Here is an 18,002-nt window from a genome sequence, read left to right as displayed (position 1 = left end):
AGCTCTGTAGCAGTAATGCTAGCGAATCTATTGTCTGAAATCCGTTTGCTTTAGAAAAAAAATGACATATATAGGTCAATTTTCTTTGCTTTTTTAGCGAAAAACTTAATTCTACTTTCGATAATTACAGTAATATTCCAAATAAGTAGTTAGTTGCCATTTTTAATATGAGTTTTTAGCCGTTTAGCTCCATTCACCTCCATTCATTTTGGGCTTACTCTCGGGCTCCTTCTAGTGGTTGGCAGTATTTTTTTAATATAAAGTGGGCAGGCTCGCCATAAACCAGCTCTGCTCAGGAGAACTGGAGACCGCAGGCAGGCAGCAGTGGTAGAAAGCAGAGCAGCGGATCTCCAGGCGGGTGAATCAGGAGGTTCTGCTGGATGACAGGCTGCAGACAGTGGGAGACAGTAGAGCTGAAGGATGGCGCTCAGGCGGGCTCTGCACTTTGTGTTTAAAGTAGGAGACAGGACCAGAACAGCCCGGTTTTACAGAGAGATCCTCGGTATGAAGGTAATCAGCTGATCTGTGTGCTGTGTGTGGTGGAGCTGTAATGAAGGGAAGTGAAGCTCAGCAGGACTTTGGCTGAGTTTGGTGTTGCGCAGACAGACAGTGGGGTTGTTTTCTTGCAATATCTTCATAATTAAAAGTTAGTATCATTCATATTCCTCAAAGAACATGTTATTGATATCATGCCTCCTCAGATTTTAACTTACCTTTTATATTTGTCACCCAATTCCTGTTTCTGTATGACTACCCCAAACTTTACCCACATTTATTTACTATACAATTTCATGGAAAAACCATTGGGTCTTATCATCTGTGAACATCAGGACTATGGATTTTGTGGATCACACGGATGTGATTCATATAAAGTGTGTGTTTCTTATCATCTAATTTAAAATTTGTCTGTTTTATAATTTGTAGACAAGACTAGCTAACATTAGACAAGACAGACAGACAAGACAAAAACAAGTTAGCTAACATCAGACAGACAGACAGACATGACAAGACAAGAACCAAGGTACCTAATATTAGACAAACAGACAGATAGACAGACAAGACAAGAACCAAGCTAGCTAACATCAGACAGACAGACAGACATGACAAGAAAAGAACCAAGGTAGCTAACATCAGACAGACAGACAGACAGACATGACAAGACAAGAACCAAGGTACCTAACATTAGACAGTCAGACAAGAACCAAGGTACCTAATATTAGACAGACAGACAGACAAGACAAGAACCAAGCTAGCTAACATCAGACAGACAGGGCAAGACAAAAAAAGAATCGAGCCAGCTAACATTAGACAGACAGACAGACCGATAGGACAGGCCAAAGCAAGACAAGACTCAGGAAAAGAACCAGGGTAGCTTAGATCAGACAGACAGACTGGACAAGACAAGACAGAACAAGAATCAAGCCAGCTAACATTGGACAGATGGACAGACAGGACAAGACAAGACAAGAATCAAGCCAGCTAACATTGGACAGGTGGACAGACAGACAGGACAAGGCAAAAAAAGAACGAAGGTAGCTTAGATCAGACAGACAGACAGAATTTAGATAATTCTTTTGTTATATCAAAATTATATTACAAATGGTTATTCTTAACCAAGATGAAAAAAGTGTCATTAAAACATATTGATTCTTACACTTACAGAAAAGTGTAGGTTTATTCACTCATGCATCTAAGTTCAAATTATCCAAATATTAAAAACGTCACATTGTTTTACAGATTTTGCGGCATGAAGAGTTTGAGGAGGGCTGTAAAGCGACCTGTAATGGGTAAGTAAGCTCATTAGTAAGGTTTATTACAGGCTGTGCATGTTTAGACTTTGGGTTTCTTATCTAAATAGATTATTAATTACTATTAGGCTATAGTCCACTGTAATGGAATGCACTTATCATATTGGGGGGAAGTTAAAAAATCCTTCAGGGCCATCAATAGAGATTTATTAAATTTTTATTACATTTTAAATTGTCAAATACAACAATAATAATCCACAATATGTTTCTGTCCCTTTCAGAATAAGGCCGTTTAAAGTCTCTGTCACTTTTATGCAAATAAGCTGTAGCTGGCCACACCATTTTTGCACTGAGCAAAGTAAATTCTTGAAGTTAAATTCTTGAATTTGAATTGAGTTTGCAAACAGGAAGTGGAATTGGAATTTAAATTAAAACTTTTGGACTTAGAATTGGAATTTCATTAAGTTAAAAAAAATCATAATAAAAAGAACCATTTGGACACAATACAGCTTCATACATGAAGTAGATACAGTCTGCCTTAAGAATACAGTTTCTAAAAAAAAATACACGTAAAACATCTGATCAGACATGTTTGGTTTACTTTTATTTTCAGGCCTTATGATGGAAAATGGAGTAAAACCATGGTGGGATATGGAGCAGAGGATGATCACTTTGTAGCAGAGCTGACGTATAACTATGGAGTGGGAGAGTATCGGTTTGGAAATGACTTTTTGGTAAATATTTGTTGCTGGTTTTCTTTGTAAATTTGAGAATGCACATCACTACTGTTACCAAGTCCACTGAGTCCACTGGATTGACTGACCCTCATTTTATCTTAGTCATTTTTTCGTTACTTAGTTGAGCGGTTCTTGCTTAATATGAATTAGAACATTACTAAAATAGGGCTCTTCACTGTACACCAACTCTTCACAACTCTACCTCTTCACAACTTTACAACTGATGCTCTCAAACACATTAAGAGGCAAGTAATTCAACTCATGATGTGGCAGCTGTTAACTGAAAGCCATTCCAGGTGACTCTACCTCATAAAGCTGAATGAGAAAATGCAGAGATGTGCAAAACTGTCATCTAAGCAAGAGGTGCTACTTTGAAGAATTTAAAATATAAAATATATTCTGGTTTGTTTAATACTGTTTTGTTTACTGAATAATTCCATATTTTCTTCTTCACCGTTCGTCTTACAATGCAGAACATTTGTAAAATAATGATAATAAAAAATTACATTTTTGACTGGTACTGTACATGTATTGTACCTATGTTTGTTTGCACAGGGCCTCACCTTACAGTCAAGCCAAGCTGTAAGTAATGCCAGAAGGTTAGGCTGGCCCCTTACTGAGGTTGGAGAGGGTCTCTACTTGGTAGAAGCTCCTGGAGGATACCGATTCTACCTGCTGGACAAAGAGCAGCCGAAGAGTGGTTGGTATTGTTCTCTTTAAAACTGTAAATGTTAAAGTAATAAATGTGCAATATATGGCTGTTACAACATACATTATAGTGTTTTATTATTTAACAGCAGTTAAAGTAATGAAAAGTAATGATACAAACTGAGCTAAAGTTAACAATTGAAACTAGAATCCACTGGTGTTTTTTCTAGAAGTCAAAAACTGCTTCATTTTCTGAAAATGTTCTTTTTGGGCTTGGAACAGACCCAGTTCAGAAAGTCTGCCTGGCTACGTCGGACCTGAAGCGTTCCATCCACTACTGGTCCTCTCTGCTGGGGATGAAAGTTATGGAGGAATGTGTGGAGAAGAAAAGTGTGCTGATGGGATTTTCAGACACTCAGGTTAGACCATAAACTTCTTGTTTCTTGTAAAGCTATGCTATTTTTAACTGCAAGTGATAAAATTTAATTTATAACAACATATAAACTGATATGACAAATGCTATAGAACGGGAAGTATTATTGCGTTTCATTACTTTTGACATATCCCATGGAAGCTAAAGAATGACACATGTTTTTCTGTTTTATCATACATACGTTTTTTTTCAAATTAACAAACAAACTTCAATGTCAGACAAAGACAACTTGAGTTAATACAAAAAGCAGTTTTAAATGATACATTCATTTATTAAAGTAAAAAATCTATCCAGACAAACCTGGGAAAACTTGTTTGTCCACCCATGAATTAACTGCGATTAACCAATTTTTTTGGAAGGCTGAGTTAAATTTTACTACTAGCCACAACCATGCTTGATTACTGCCAGACCTGTAGAATCAAGAAATCACTTAAATAGAACATTATGCCTCGACCTGAAGAAATTAAACAACAGATGAAAAAAGTCATTGATCAACTATCAGTCTTGAAAAGGTTACAAAATCATTTCTAAAGCTTGGGGACCATCTAAGAGATCCCAAAAGAAAAGAGAACATCATTTAAAGAAAGTTTCACTTTCTTCAGTTAAGGTCAGTGTATATAATACAGTGTAATAATGGGAACAAAAGGAATATGTAGGGGCAAATACTTTTTCACAGCACTGTACATTCTGTCCTATGACATTTGCCATGTCATTTTGTGTGTAATGAGTTTTGATTGGATGCTCTTTAGTGTAAACTGGAGCTACAGGACATTGGAGCTTCTGTGGACCACGGAACTGCCTTTGGTAGGATTGCCTTCTCATGTCCTCGAGAACAGGTAAGCTTTGGGTTTTAATGTTTTTTATTTCATAACATAAACTCTTCTTCAGCAGTATTTTAGCCTGTTTTATAGATTCAGTCTGTATGTATTTTCCAGCTGCCTGATATTGAGGCTCTAATGAAGAAAGAGAACCAAAAAATCCTGACTCCTCTGGTGAGCTTGGACACTCCTGGAAAGGCGACGGTGGAGGTGGTCATTCTGGCTGATCCTGTAGGTGTTTGCTGTTGCTACATCATGCACAATAGTATAGTTACGCTAACTGTTTAACAAAAAAGTAGTTCCAGCATCCAGTATCACTGCACTGCTACATCACGCAATATAGCATAGTTACGCTGACTGTTTAACATAAAGTAGTTCCTGCACAGATTACTAAGACATAACATTTCCTTCCTTCCTCTGTCCTGCAGGACGGCCACGAGATCTGCTTTGTGGGAGATGAGGCGTTTCGTCAGCTCTCTGCTTTGGACCCCAGTGGAAATGAGCTGCTGGATAAGGTGATCTCACTTCCATAATAATGCAGCATACAAATCTTAATTGTCTGTTCTTTAACCTATGTATATTTAGTTTTTTTATTATTATTCTGTTCATTTGTTTTTCACAGGCCATGGCTGCTGATAAGAGTGACGAATGGTTTGCCAAACACAATAAACAGAAGGCCTCCGCATAACAGCGTTCAGAAGTGTGATCTCCAGAAGTTCTTTAATTTCATAAAGCCAGATTGAACCAAATTCATAATTTATGTTGCAGTTTCTCTTTGCTTGTTTTTATGCCTGTCATTAGATCATCTTCTGATATGTCTAATCTCATCTTGTGTTATAGAGATTTATTGATTTGAATTTGTATATAGAATTATATTACACAAATTAAAGTATCACATCCCTTTCTTTGTCATTTTTATTTTTCAGTACTTTAATCTTAATAATTGCCAGCGCCGTTCAGTATGAAATAGGATTGCATGATTTGGGGGGTGGTTGTTCTGAAATATGTGATTCTCACATTTTCACCAGATTTCTTCAGAAATCACAAGCAGTCAAAGAACCAACATGTAATATTAATAACGCATTTAGTGTATCCAAGATTGGTGTCAAAATAAATGATATTCACAAATTTTTATCTTTCTTTGATTGATGGGCCATGGAAGAAAAGAACACTATAACATTTTTTGTATAAAACAGCCATTTCACATTAAACATATTGATGCTGATGTTGAAATTACATACTGTGCAATTTTTTGATTACCAATATTGCCCCAAAGTTATAAGCAGGCCTTTAAGTAATTTGTAATTCAGTAATTTGTTGTCATATTTTTTTATTGGCAGAAAAACTTATTATAAAGACAAATTTTGATCAGTCAAAAGTTTGGAAACACCTTTTCTCATTCAATATTTTCTTTATTTCATTTATTTTTCTACATTGTATATTAATAGTAAATACATGAAAGCAATTAAATGACACATATGGAATTACGTAGTAAACAGTACAAAAGTGTTTGTCCTCCACAATTCCTTGATCTAAACCTGATGAGCTGGAGCTGGAGCTTTACAGCATGAAGGAAAAGCAGCAACTATTGTTCAGCACCTGCAGGAACTGCTTCAAGATGCTGGGAAAACTATGTCAGGTGACTCTCCCTCATGAAGACACTGAGATTAAAAAACCAAGAGTGTGCAGATCTGTCTTCAAAGATAAATTTGCTACTATAAAACTGTAATATAAAATGTAAAACATACAGTACTAGTCAAAAGTTTGGACACTTACTCATTTAATGTTTTTTTTTTCTTTTTATGATTTTTTTCCATTGTAAATTTAATATTAGAGATATTAAAGTTATAGGGGAACACAAATTAAATAAAATAAAGAAATAATGAAAACACTGAATGAGAATAAAAAATGTCCAAACATTTGACTGGTACTATATTTTTGGATTGTTTAACACTTTTTTTTTGTTTACAGCATAATTCTTTAAATGTCTTTACTATTAAATTTACAGTATAAATATAATAATAAAAGAAAACAGTAAATGGGAGAATGAGAGGTGTGTCCTAACTTGATTGGTAGTTAGTTACTGTATAAAGACCATATTTTTTATTCATTGCTTGTTTCTAAAAGCTTTTTTAACTTGATTAACCTGGTATAAATTCACTTTGTGTGCAAGTGTTAAGAGAAAAATGTCACTTTCTGTTATAATTTTCAATAATTATGTATATTTCTCGTGGGACTGTTGTTTTGAAACGGATTTTTATGGGCAGTTTAGGGTTAAAACACTGTTTCTGCCCTCCCACTGCATGTAAGCTAATGTGATATGAGTGCCACCTAGCCTGGGATTTTACTGTTCCTCTGGAAGAACGGGGACCAGCTTATTCATGTGAGGGTACAGTGTGGATTATTCGGAGTTGTGGATGTTTGTGGCAGCAGCTGGGGTTTTAAATAAGCAGTTAAATCGTCTTAAAACGGGGTTTATTTACTGAAACCTGCAGCAGGAACCTGTCAAAACGGCGCTAGCTGCGATAGCTAGCCTAGCTTAGCCTAGCCTAGCTTAGTCGCTCGCTGCTTAAGTTAAATTAGGTTAGGTAGTTAGACAAGCCTGGCGCTTCAATATGCTGCTTTTAATTCATATATATCAGAGATTAAAAATAAGTTAGAATACTCTATAACCGTTTAGTGGTTGTGTTTTATCCAGCTAAAGCTGCTAAGATTCATTTAGTTAGCTTAGTTACTGAAGTAAATAGTCATCTTCTCAGTTAACCAGCTAGTTAGCTACCGTTAGCTATCCAAACTAGGTGTACAGTTAGCTTAACTAGGGTTAACTAGGATAACTCGTTTTTGCAGCAGTATGGACTTGTCTTGATATGATATTGATAATTAATCATTTTCCATCATCTAACTTGTATGTATTGAGTGCTATGTTTATTTTATATAATATTTTGGTGCTTATACCCTTTGGTGTGCTACCAACAAATGTTTTTGTTTAGGATTGATTAATGTACTCTTTTTCTGTAAGTTACATTGTAATGACTTTGAAAGCAATAAAACATTAGATAAGAAAAAAGTCGAACTTGTTAGACAGAAGTGTAAACACTTAGATCAGCTTTTATGAGTTTCAGAGATTTTCAGAGTAACTTAGTGGATGAAGTAGCTACTCAAACCTTGCTTGGTTACGTTACCTAACTAGCTAGTTAGCTTGGTTAACTAGAGCTTGGCAGTATATCAATATTTTCGTCGTATTGTAATATTTTATTATCGTATTCTTGTTTTTTTTTTATGTTTTATAACACTTAACACTATTTGAGAGCTGTTGTTCATCAGAATTGACCATAAACCAGCCAATGAATAAGTTTATAAATCAGTGAAACAGCAACTTAGCCTCGCCCACTGCACTGGAAAAACAGTAACGTTACATTTTACTTTATTTTTTGCATCACTGGATATAATTAATGTTTGAAAGGGTTAATTTAACCTACGTTAGGGAGACAAGTTTGGCAATGTTCTATCATATCCTGCTTTTATTTAGTAAATATCCGTGACTAAAGAGATGTTAAAATACACTATACCTGTTTAGTGATAGTGATTTTTTCCATCTAAAGTTCCATCTAAAAGTATTTTATTTATAATAAAATATTTTATATATATTGTCATTTTTTTACTATACACTTTTATTTATAATAAAATATTTTATATATATTGTCATTTTTTTACTATACACTTTTACAAAATACTGTTGTTTGTTTTTTTTATCAATACTTAAATTGCATCTCTTTTTTCAGTTTTTAGTTTTTAGTTTCTAAGGCCCTGGCAGTTCACTGCAAATTCTGTACACTGGATTTTGTGTGTTGGTTGGACCTGAAAAGCTTAAATGTGAATACACCTTTGTGTCACAACCCTGGGATGCCCTCTTCCTAATATATGATGCTGCGAAGAGCCATGGTGGACAACTGGATTTAAAAACTGTCTTCTGCGCAGCATCATGTCTGCCCTGCTGATAGCCGTCCTGGTGTTTCTGGTTCTTGGGATTGTGTGTGTCTTTATTCTAAGGTAAGTAGGTTAGCTAGCTTGTGTGTCAAACATGTAACAGTCCTTCACAAATACTGATTTTAACTCTGCTTTTATAGTTAAAGCACCTTTAGCTTAGACAACATCAGGTCTTCTGGACACACCTTCTCTCCTTTACCTACCTCAGTATCATATGACCATATAAATGAGTAACACCGCAGCATCACCTGTGAATCATGATAGCTAGTGGATCTGTGATTTTAGGCTGTGGTACGTTTAAAAGGCTGGAATAACAGAATGACTGATAACAAGTTGTGTAAATTAAATACAGGCTAGCCTGACTTTTTTTCTTTTCTCTGCCACCAGATGGCTGGGCTGCAGGTTGGCTGTGAAGTTCTTCCACAGCGTCCTGAATGCAGAGCTGAAGATCAAATCAGTGGGCCTTTTCTCAGTCCGAGGAATTAGTGTCCAGTTTTTGCCTCAACATACACTGGTAAATATGGCTTTCCTGTGCTTACACATGAAGCAAAGTAGCTATTTGTGCTGTTGGCCATATATGCCTAATACTTGTGAGCTAAAACATCTAGAGAACTTTTTTTTAACAAAATGATGTACAGTGATTTAATACTAGCTAGACCAGCTAGAAGTGCTGACCTTTCACCCTATTTGCTGTAGAGCAGGAGGAAGCTGTTTGAGACGTCACTTGTAAATTAATAGCTCTGGATCTAAGGAAATAAGGAAGCTGTTTTGAAGCTCAGATGTTCCATTTTGTGATGATTTATTTAATTTTAACCGTGTACAAGTACACAGTGTTATGAAGGAACAGTCTTCCAGAACTATAGTGCAAAGTGCATTTGTGTAAACACAGAAATAATAGTATAGTAATATTAATACAAATAACACACCTATGTGGTGCAGAGATAATTATATTATCAAAAGCCATATAAGGTATTTAGCAGTATTTATAACATATATGAAAGTCCTTAGTATAGTATTTAGCAGCAAATGTTGCCCTGTGTTAAATTAGGTGATTGGAGGGGTGTCAGTCCAGTTTGTACATATATGAAGCCGATATTTAATTTTTGGGCTTTTTTGCAGCTGATTTTTAACTTTTTTTTTTCCCCCCCGTTTATTCATAATAATAATAAAAAAGGAATAATAATAACAAGACACATAATTGCTGAATTTTGATTAACGTTTTTCGCACTGTGAAGGTTTGTAGTGTCTCTGCCCAACCATCTGAAATTACAGTATTAAAATAGTTTGTTGCTATGAACTGACTACTTTAATTCCAAATTGGTGCCTGAAGGCATTAGTTAAATAACGGCCTTGTACACGCAGATATCAATATAAATCTGATATATTGAATAATCACTTGTACACACAGTGTTGGGCGGTCTAATGGTTAAGGGAAAGAAGCTGTTGTAGTGTCTGGCAGTATTGACTTTGTGTTGTAAATGTCCGTGATAGAAGGTAGAACGACTCCGACGTTGAGATCATGATGATGGTTTTGCAATTTTGCCCTTTCCAAACCAGACGGTAATACAGCAGCTTAGGATGCATAGCTTTTATAATGTATTCTTAGTACACTCCTTGCACTGCTACTGTGGATAGAGGAATGATAAATGCTCTTACTACTACGGAAATGGATGTCACCTTGCACACTGATTCATTTCTTCAAGGCTTATATTTTTATATAATATTATATTTTAAATTTTGTCTTTTTGTCTTTTAGGAAATAGACCAAATATGGGTTTCAAGCAAATTAGTTAACCAAGACTTGCCGTAAGTATAGAAAGCAAATGTGCATGGATTCAGAAACCTTTCTAAACCAAAGGATATGTTAGTAATATAAGCATGCCTTAAATATGTCTTTTTACAGAGAACCGTATTTGTGTTTCAGGAGGTACTTGGCGTTATGTGTGGGTGAGACTCGGGTACGGATCGATCTACAGGAGCCCCTCCGGCCACAGGTTCTAAAGAACCATGGAGGAAATAAGCGCAAGCCACCACTCAGCTCCTCCACACTGCACTTTCTCTCCCAGGTAAGCTCCTGATTAACTTTAAGCTTTTTTTTTTTTTTTTTTTTTCCTGAATTTTTTGCATGATGCTCAGAGAGTTTTCTTTCACTGTAGCTCTTATCACTCCACATCGGCTCCATAAACGTAATGGTGCTGAACCTGCTGCTCCCTGAGTCCCTGTGGCACATGACCAGCACAGGCATCACTCTGCTGCTCGATCACCAAAGCAAAAGGTGACTACTGAAAAAAGTGCTTCGTTTTACTTGATTTAAACATTTAAACTGTGGTGGGATCTTTAAAGGCCCACACTTAATTAGGGGTGTGACAAGATCTCATGAGATTAAAATGGCACAATATTTCTTGTGAGATGTTAATTAAATGTCTCAGAATTTTAGACATGCAAAGACAATGTATCGACACGACACAGAAGTCTAGATAGACCATAGAGATTCAGTCATAGGTTGCCAGGTCTGTATAGAACCCTCAAGGGGTTGGCAGTTGAATAAAAAGCCCTAACTTCTGTATTCTGATAATAGATGTGAACCAGGAATTCTGCTGTTTACCAGTAAATCCTGATGGAGATTGTTTGGCCATCTGTTCAAGACCTCAAGCTCAGGTGTACTTGGGATCTGTAGCAGGACAATGATCCAAAGCAGAAAACTCCAAATTTAGTTTTTGTAGTGGCCTAGTCAAAGTCTGATTGAGATGCTGTGGATGATCTTAAAAACAGGACATTTATGCTGGAAAACCCTCCAATGTGTCTGAATTAAAACAATTCTGTAAAAAAGAGTGGAACAAAATTCCTCCACAGAGATGAGACACTCGTTGCCAGTTATTGGTAAAGCTTGATTGCAGTTGTTGCTGCCAAAGGTGGCACAACCAAGTTATTAGATTTAGGGGGCAAACACATTCACATAGGGCTAGACTGGTTTGGATAGTTTTTTTTTTTTTTTTTCCTTTTAATAAAAAAAAATATTATTTAAAAACTGCTTTTTATATGTACTCACGTTATCTTTGTCTGATTTTAAAATTTGTTTGATAATCTGCAAAATATCAGAATGATAAAAAAACAAAAACAAAAGAAATCTGTGGGGGGCAAATACTTTTTCAGATCACTGTATATTGTTAAAATCTCATCTCGTTCTCGTCACACCCCTGCACTTAACTACGTTATACTTGTGTTACAGTTAAGTTATAGCAGCTACTCTATAATGAACATGTCCTTTAAAGGATTAAAGTTGATTGCCTATGTTTTTAACATGCTAAACTTGGATTTTATTCTTTTTTCAGGTTGGCCTGGGACTTCTCAGTGGGACAGCTTAGCAGTAAAGTTCTAAAAAGCAAACTGGTATGTATGTGTGTATGATTGCACGCAAACTTTAAATTAGTTCCACTGACATGGGACAGGACTAGTATTGTGTTCCATGACTTTTGCCATTTCCATGGAAACTAAAGAACGCTGAGATGTCCTTAGTTTCATGTGTCTGTCCACTGTATAGCAGGATACGTGTCTGGCGGAGGTGTCTCTGGGCCTGGCAGTGAGCGGGGATGTGAGTTTGCCTGATCTTCGGCCGGGTCAGCTTGCTCTGAGTGTGAGGACCCTGCTGGCAGAGCTGCACGAGGGGCTGTTCCACTCCCAGCTTCTGCTTCCCAAAGCAGCATCTCCTCCAGACAGCAACACTACCAACACAGGTGAGAGACAACAGTATGGAGCTCAGTAGAAAATCTGCTGTGCTTTCAAACACAGTCTTTTTAATAAGAGGAGCAGTGTGGCTGTGAGCAGTGAACATTGCACATTACTGCTTGTGTAAACAGCATGGAGCAGCAGAGACAGTGTTTGGTTATAGCAGTATATTATCTGTTTAATATATCAAATTAAATTGTGCCTTACCAGCAGTTTAGCTCAATTAAAAAGAAGTCTATTTGATAGCTGGGTCCGATTAAGACCAGATCATGTTCTTACCACAAGTGAACCACTCCGGAAAAAAATCCGCGCATTGGGCAGGGGAGGGGCAGATTATGGCACAAGTTGTGTTCAAACTTGGTGGCATAATAAATTTTTGAAAAAAATAAAATAAATAACATGTTACTGAATTCCAAATGAAAGGAGTGCATTAACGTGTTAATGTTGACAGCCCTTATCTTTTTATTTCTTGGAGTAGAAGGAGTAATGTTATCAAGAATCAAACGATTTCTGCAGTTTTTTTAAGTATGTAATTGGATCTTTAACTTCTAGATCTAGACACACCTTTTCTCATTTAATGTGTTTTTTTCTTTTTATGGTTCCAGATCATGCAGATGATCAACATATCCAGTTGGAAGCAGTGGAGAAGCTTCAACAAGTGATACCACAGAAGGTCAATGTGGATTTTGAGAACACTAACATTACCCTCTCCATGCACAGTCAGAAGCGGTAAGTCCAAACTATTAAACATATCATTATTATAACCTAAACCTTTCTCAATTTATATGATGTTTTTATCAAATAAACCAAAATACTTTTATCTGGGGAGCTGTTAACCTTTGGTTTCTGAGGCTGGTAACTCTGATGAACTTATCCTGTACAACAGAGGGAGCTCTTGCTCTTCTTTTTTTGGGGCAGTCCTGATGTGTGCCAGTTTCATCACCATAAAGTTAAAAAAAAAAATCTTACTTTTTTTTCAATTCTTCTTTTTAGATTGACTGACCTTCATTTCATAAACATATCTTTTCTTTACTTAGTTGAGTAGTTCTTGCCATAATATGGATTAGAACATCTGCCTCTTCACAACTCTACAACTGATGTTGCTCTCAAACATGTAAAGAGTCAAAGAGTCAAAAAAAAAAAGTTACTATTGATGAGGCACAGCTGTTAACTGGAAGCCATTCCAGGTCTCTACCTCATGAATCTGACTGAGAAAATGCAGAGATCTAAGTGAGAGGTGCTACTTTGAGTATTAATGCCACTTCAGTATTAATCTACAATGCAGAACATTTTAAAATAATGAAAAAGACTGAATTTGACTTGTACTGTACATTTATGTAACAAAAATATTTAATTTAATATTTTCCATAACAAGTCTTTAAATAGAATATTTGTAATTTGACACAGTTTGTTTCTTTTAAAGGCATCTGAACTGGACGCTAAAATCTCTGAAGGTCGGTTACGACTGTGATCACGATCAGCTCCCCCTGAAGGCCTTCAGTTCTGAGCTCAGCTTTCCACACAGCAGCCTGGAGCTCCTGCTGGAAGGTGAGAAGTGAGCAGTGATCAGTTATGAACACGTGTCTATATCTCTTTTTGACTTTTTGATCTTTAAAATCCTCATTTTGCTCTCTCTCTTTTTTTTTTAGATGGGCTTCTTCTCTCACAGAGTAGGCAGAGGATTATATGTCTCAATACACTTAAAACTCTGCTGCAGGTAAAACTCACTGCTCCACACAGTTTAATGCTGTTTAGATCTGCTCTTTAGACATTCTGTTGATTTTTAACTGACTATCATAAATATATTTGGATTGAAGGTGACCTCAGCGGATATCTGTGGCTCTGTGGCTATCAACACCTGTATAGTTCACTACCGGCAGCAGGAGTTCTCCCACTGGCTGGACCTTCTCTCCTGGGAACAGCGCACTCACAGAAAAGCAGCACACAGAAAAAGGTGCAAACTCATGGTGCCTATAAGACATTCACATTAGAAAGGGATTCAGTATGACAAATTCTATCACTTGACCTTGGGAGAGCTGCAATAATTAGTAGTACACAATTTGACTGTATATTAAAACATAAAAAAAATAATAAAAAGATTAATGATGTTGTATTAACATGTATTTATTTAGTATTGTCGTGTCTTGCAGACCCTTCCCACTTGTTGATGTTCCAGTCAAAATCAGCACTTCTGTGTCCAATGTCAACGTGTCTGTTCAGCTGGGAGACACTCCACCGTTTGCTCTCGGTTTCATCTCCACCAGTGCAGGTAGATGAATGTTACTTTTTATAACTATTTTAGTGATCTAAAGGCAAGCAATCTGCTGTGCACTCTGCAGCTTGATTTAGGGCGTGTCAGTGTGTCTTTGCTATCGTAACGACGGGAAAAGTATGCCACCTTGTGCTGCTCGAAATGCACAAAAGGCATGTACTAATTCTCTTAATTAATCATGGGTGTGTTTTGGCCATAATGTGAAATAAACCAATCGGCGTGTCGCTCTTCATCATTCCCTTTAAGAGCCAGGTGACTGACTTTGGCGGATTGCTATTTTAACAGCACAGCTACCTGGACGTACACTGACTTTCTCGTTCACGGTGTGAAGGTGCTCCAGCAGCTCATTTATGGGAACAGCAATGTTATTTTATTTAGTATTCTGTTTATTGCACCTGTGTTGCCAAGATAGCAATGAACGTCTGATGGTTGACTGCTGTCAAGGTTTTAATAAGTCAGTGGAGCACCTCTGTTTTCCGCTGCCAAGATAGCATTACGCCAGAAATGTACCTAAACACACCTCACTTTTAAACCACCACACCCATTGACATAGATATATTCACAAGCACTGTAGCTATTTAAACAAGACAAGTGGAAGGAATGAAAATAGGATGTTGGCTAGGTGTAAGATAGCAATGAGCATTGCGATGAGCCTTGCGCAGGGTGTAAGTTGGGGTCCAGTGTCTCGCAGTGTAAGTGCAGAGTTGTCTGGCAAAGTTTGCCAGAATAATGGAGTACTGTTTACAGTGGCCCTTGTGCATCATACAGCTTGACTCATTGAGGCTGTTGACACTAATTCACGTTCCTAACAAACCAAGCCCAGAAAAATTAGATAAGACCTACCATGTGTAAAATATTAACCAAAGGCTGTGTATGAGAGCATGTTTGGCACTCTAAGAAATTACACCTCATCTGAACTCTCTGAATGCACTGTATATACTGTAACACTCTTGCACCATCTAACAATGAGTTGTGCTGTTTCCCACAGAACTGCAGCACTTGGTAGATTCTAGTACAGAAGAAGAAAGTGTGCAGGGTCTGAATATGAGCCAGCGAGTCTCTCTGTCCCTGGACCACTTTTGGTGGAGGGTGGGCCAAGGTTCTCACATCCAGCAGGCTCCCCATCCACCAGGCAAACACGTGTGGGGCGAGGCCCTCATCCTGGACTCTTTCACACTGCAGGTACAGTATATTCAGCATCCTTTCATGTTGCTTAAACAAATATAGGCAACAAATTAAATATATTTGTTCCCATTTATTTCTGCTAGATGAAAGCACAAGCAGACATTCTCCTCATCAGTTTTATGTGTCTGTGTTTTGGTCCCATTAGTTTAATATTACTTTCAGCAACATATTCCTTCAACTTGCAAGGATTTATAAGTATATATTACTTTAAAATGGAAAAAAGTCAACCCTGTTGTCCTATAGTGAAACGAGTTACCTAAGAGTCTATATTATTTCATCGTGTAACACATGAGTTGTAACAAACACATTTGTAACAGTCAGATGAATTTTAACAAATGCTAGATTTTTAACAGACATACCTGTTACAGTTTACCAAACGTATAACAAACAGTCAAGATGTAACAAAACATGAGTTGCAATAATCAGGAAAGGATTTAACAGCATGTGTTACAGGAGAGTATATAGAAAAGTTTTAACAAAAAGGCAGATGTAAAGTTGTTAACAGGCAATGTAACAAATATGTCAGTTATAACAGATGAGAGCATCTGTTGTAACAAACAGGAGAGTTCAAACAAAAAAGGCAAGAAAAAACAAAAATATGAATTATAACATGCAAAATTTAACAGACGAGTCAGTGTCAGTGTGTTGTAACTGTCAGATGAGTTGTACCAAACACGAGTTGTAACAGGAAGATGAGCTGTTACAAACATGTGAGTTGTAACAAACATGTGAGTTGTAATAAATGCTAGATTTGTAACACAGACCTTTAAAAGAGGTGAATTGTAAACTTAACAGCAAGATTTAACAGCATTTGATGTAACAAGTTGTAACATTTGTAACAAGTTTTTACAGACGCTTAAGTCATAACAAACCGATGATATGTAACAAATGTGACTTATAACAAACATGCAAGATGTAACAGACCAGTCAGGTGTAACAAACAAGTGAGCTGCAATAAAACAGGATAGTTCTAACAGGCATGTTTTAACAGTCAGATGGGCTGTAACAAACACACGAATTGTAACAAACCCATGTAACCTACACACAAGTTGTAACAGACACAAGTTGTAACAGACACACAATGCTAGATTTGTAACAGACAGAACTTTTACAACTGGTGAAATTGCCCCAAAAGCGAGATGTAACATCAGGTGAGATGTGACGTGCTTCTCTTCTGTGTCTCTCTGTTGACAGGGCAGCTCCACTAAGCCCCAGGGTGTAGACTCCAAATCTGCTGCGAGTGTGTGTGCAGAGTCCAGGCTGCAGGGCCTGCAGGTGGAGGTATCTGAGACCTGCACTCTGTGTCTCTCTCGCCTGCTCTCTCTTTTAAAACTGGGTCAGTCTCAGAACTCCATCACTCCTGAACCTGAATCTATAACACACGAGTCCTCAGCTCCTTGTCCGCTGCTCCCGGTCTTAAATCTTCAGCTCAACCTGCAGGACACCAACGTGTTCACCCTCTCAAATGTAGCAGGTTGGTGTCAGCAGATGCTGTCATGCACTTTTCATGACGATTCTTTAATGTAAGATTCTTAGATTGATTTAATGTTAGTATTAATGAATTGTCCTGTGCTGTATACAGGAGCCGTGGCGTTGAGGGTCGACACAGTGGAAGCTGCTAGCTCGTCTGAAAGCTCGCGAGTCTCAGTGCAGGGGGTTTCTCTGGTGGTGCTGAAAACACTTACAGAGAGTATGGAGCCATGCTGCCCTGCAGATCAGACCTGCAGCCCCATCCTCAGCCTCAGCAGCCTCGCTGTGTCTTACCAGAACACCAGCCGCACCCTGGAGGTACCTCACCACCACCACACTTACACACACACGCTATTAGCATTATCTGCTTTGTAGAACAGGCTTTAAGGAAACATTCTTGTTTGTTGGTTGTAATGCCAAAGTTGTTGGAGTGTTGCTAGATTGAATATCTGATTGTTTATGCAGTTTTTAATAACGATACAGCTCAAAGTTCACATTATAATCCTTATCAATCAATTCTGAAGTTTTGCCTAGATCAAGTTCCCCGTTCACTTCACACTACAGTATAAAACCCCCACAGTTCTGTAGGATTTCCGTAGAATGGGGGTGGAGAGTTTAAGCAACTTGTACAGCTCCATGTACTGTTTTAAACAGATTTTTACTTTTTTTCAATTTTACCAAATTGAAAACCTCTGAATTAAAATCAAGAGGAAGATGGACAAACACAAGCCATCAAACCAAGCTGAGTTGCTTGAATTTTTGCACCATGAGTGACATAAAGTTATCCAAAAGCAGTGTGTAAGACTGGTGGAGGAGAACATGCCATGATTCATGAAAACTATGATTAAAAAACAGGGTTATTCCACTAAATATTGATTTCTGAATTCTTAAAACTTTCTGAATATGAACTTTTTATGAACTGTTATTTCAGCCATTTCTCATTTTCTGCAAATAAAAGCTCTAAATGACAATATTTGT

General features: G+C 37.2%; 2 protein-coding genes across 4 annotated transcripts in view; both read left to right on the top strand.

Annotated features, from left to right (window-relative positions):
- The first annotated feature begins 310 nt into the window (after positions 1-310).
- glod4 (glyoxalase domain containing 4) lies at positions 311-5,288 on the top strand. The gene is made up of 9 exons (XM_007248641.4): positions 311-510; positions 1,738-1,787; positions 2,362-2,482; positions 3,041-3,185; positions 3,416-3,552; positions 4,316-4,402; positions 4,502-4,615; positions 4,813-4,899; positions 5,007-5,288. The coding sequence occupies exons 1-9, from the start codon at positions 421-423 to the stop codon at positions 5,070-5,072; spliced, it is 897 nt and encodes a 298-aa protein (XP_007248703.1). The 5' UTR covers positions 311-420; the 3' UTR covers positions 5,073-5,288.
- A 1,334-nt stretch (positions 5,289-6,622) lies between these two features.
- LOC103030761 (protein KIAA0100) overlaps positions 6,623-18,002 on the top strand; it is a 30,242-nt gene continuing 18,862 nt past the window's right edge. Inside the window, exons 1-16 of one of the 3 annotated variants that reach the window (XM_049467016.1) lie at positions 6,623-6,767; positions 8,167-8,434; positions 8,759-8,885; positions 10,128-10,177; positions 10,296-10,437; positions 10,528-10,646; positions 11,704-11,761; positions 11,916-12,105; positions 12,703-12,826; positions 13,521-13,645; positions 13,747-13,814; positions 13,915-14,051; positions 14,248-14,366; positions 15,358-15,551; positions 16,749-17,028; positions 17,137-17,342. In XM_049467016.1, the coding sequence (XP_049322973.1) occupies positions 8,367-8,434; positions 8,759-8,885; positions 10,128-10,177; positions 10,296-10,437; positions 10,528-10,646; positions 11,704-11,761; positions 11,916-12,105; positions 12,703-12,826; positions 13,521-13,645; positions 13,747-13,814; positions 13,915-14,051; positions 14,248-14,366; positions 15,358-15,551; positions 16,749-17,028; positions 17,137-17,342 (2,007 nt within the window). In that variant the 5' untranslated portion in view covers positions 6,623-6,767; positions 8,167-8,366. Of the gene's footprint in view, positions 6,774-8,166; positions 8,435-8,758; positions 8,886-10,127; positions 10,178-10,295; positions 10,438-10,527; positions 10,647-11,703; positions 11,762-11,912; positions 12,106-12,702; positions 12,827-13,520; positions 13,646-13,746; positions 13,815-13,914; positions 14,052-14,247; positions 14,367-15,357; positions 15,552-16,748; positions 17,029-17,136; positions 17,343-18,002 lie in introns of all 3 variants that reach the window. The other 2 variants (XM_022670137.2, XM_049467015.1) reach the window with 2 other exon arrangements.

The sequence above is a fragment of the Astyanax mexicanus genome, chromosome 18 (assembly GCF_023375975.1).
Source record: "Astyanax mexicanus isolate ESR-SI-001 chromosome 18, AstMex3_surface, whole genome shotgun sequence".
Classification (NCBI taxonomy): Eukaryota; Metazoa; Chordata; class Actinopteri; order Characiformes; family Acestrorhamphidae; genus Astyanax; species Astyanax mexicanus.
The sequence above is the reverse complement of the archived record's forward strand: the minus strand, read 5'-3'. Positions and strand labels throughout refer to the sequence as shown.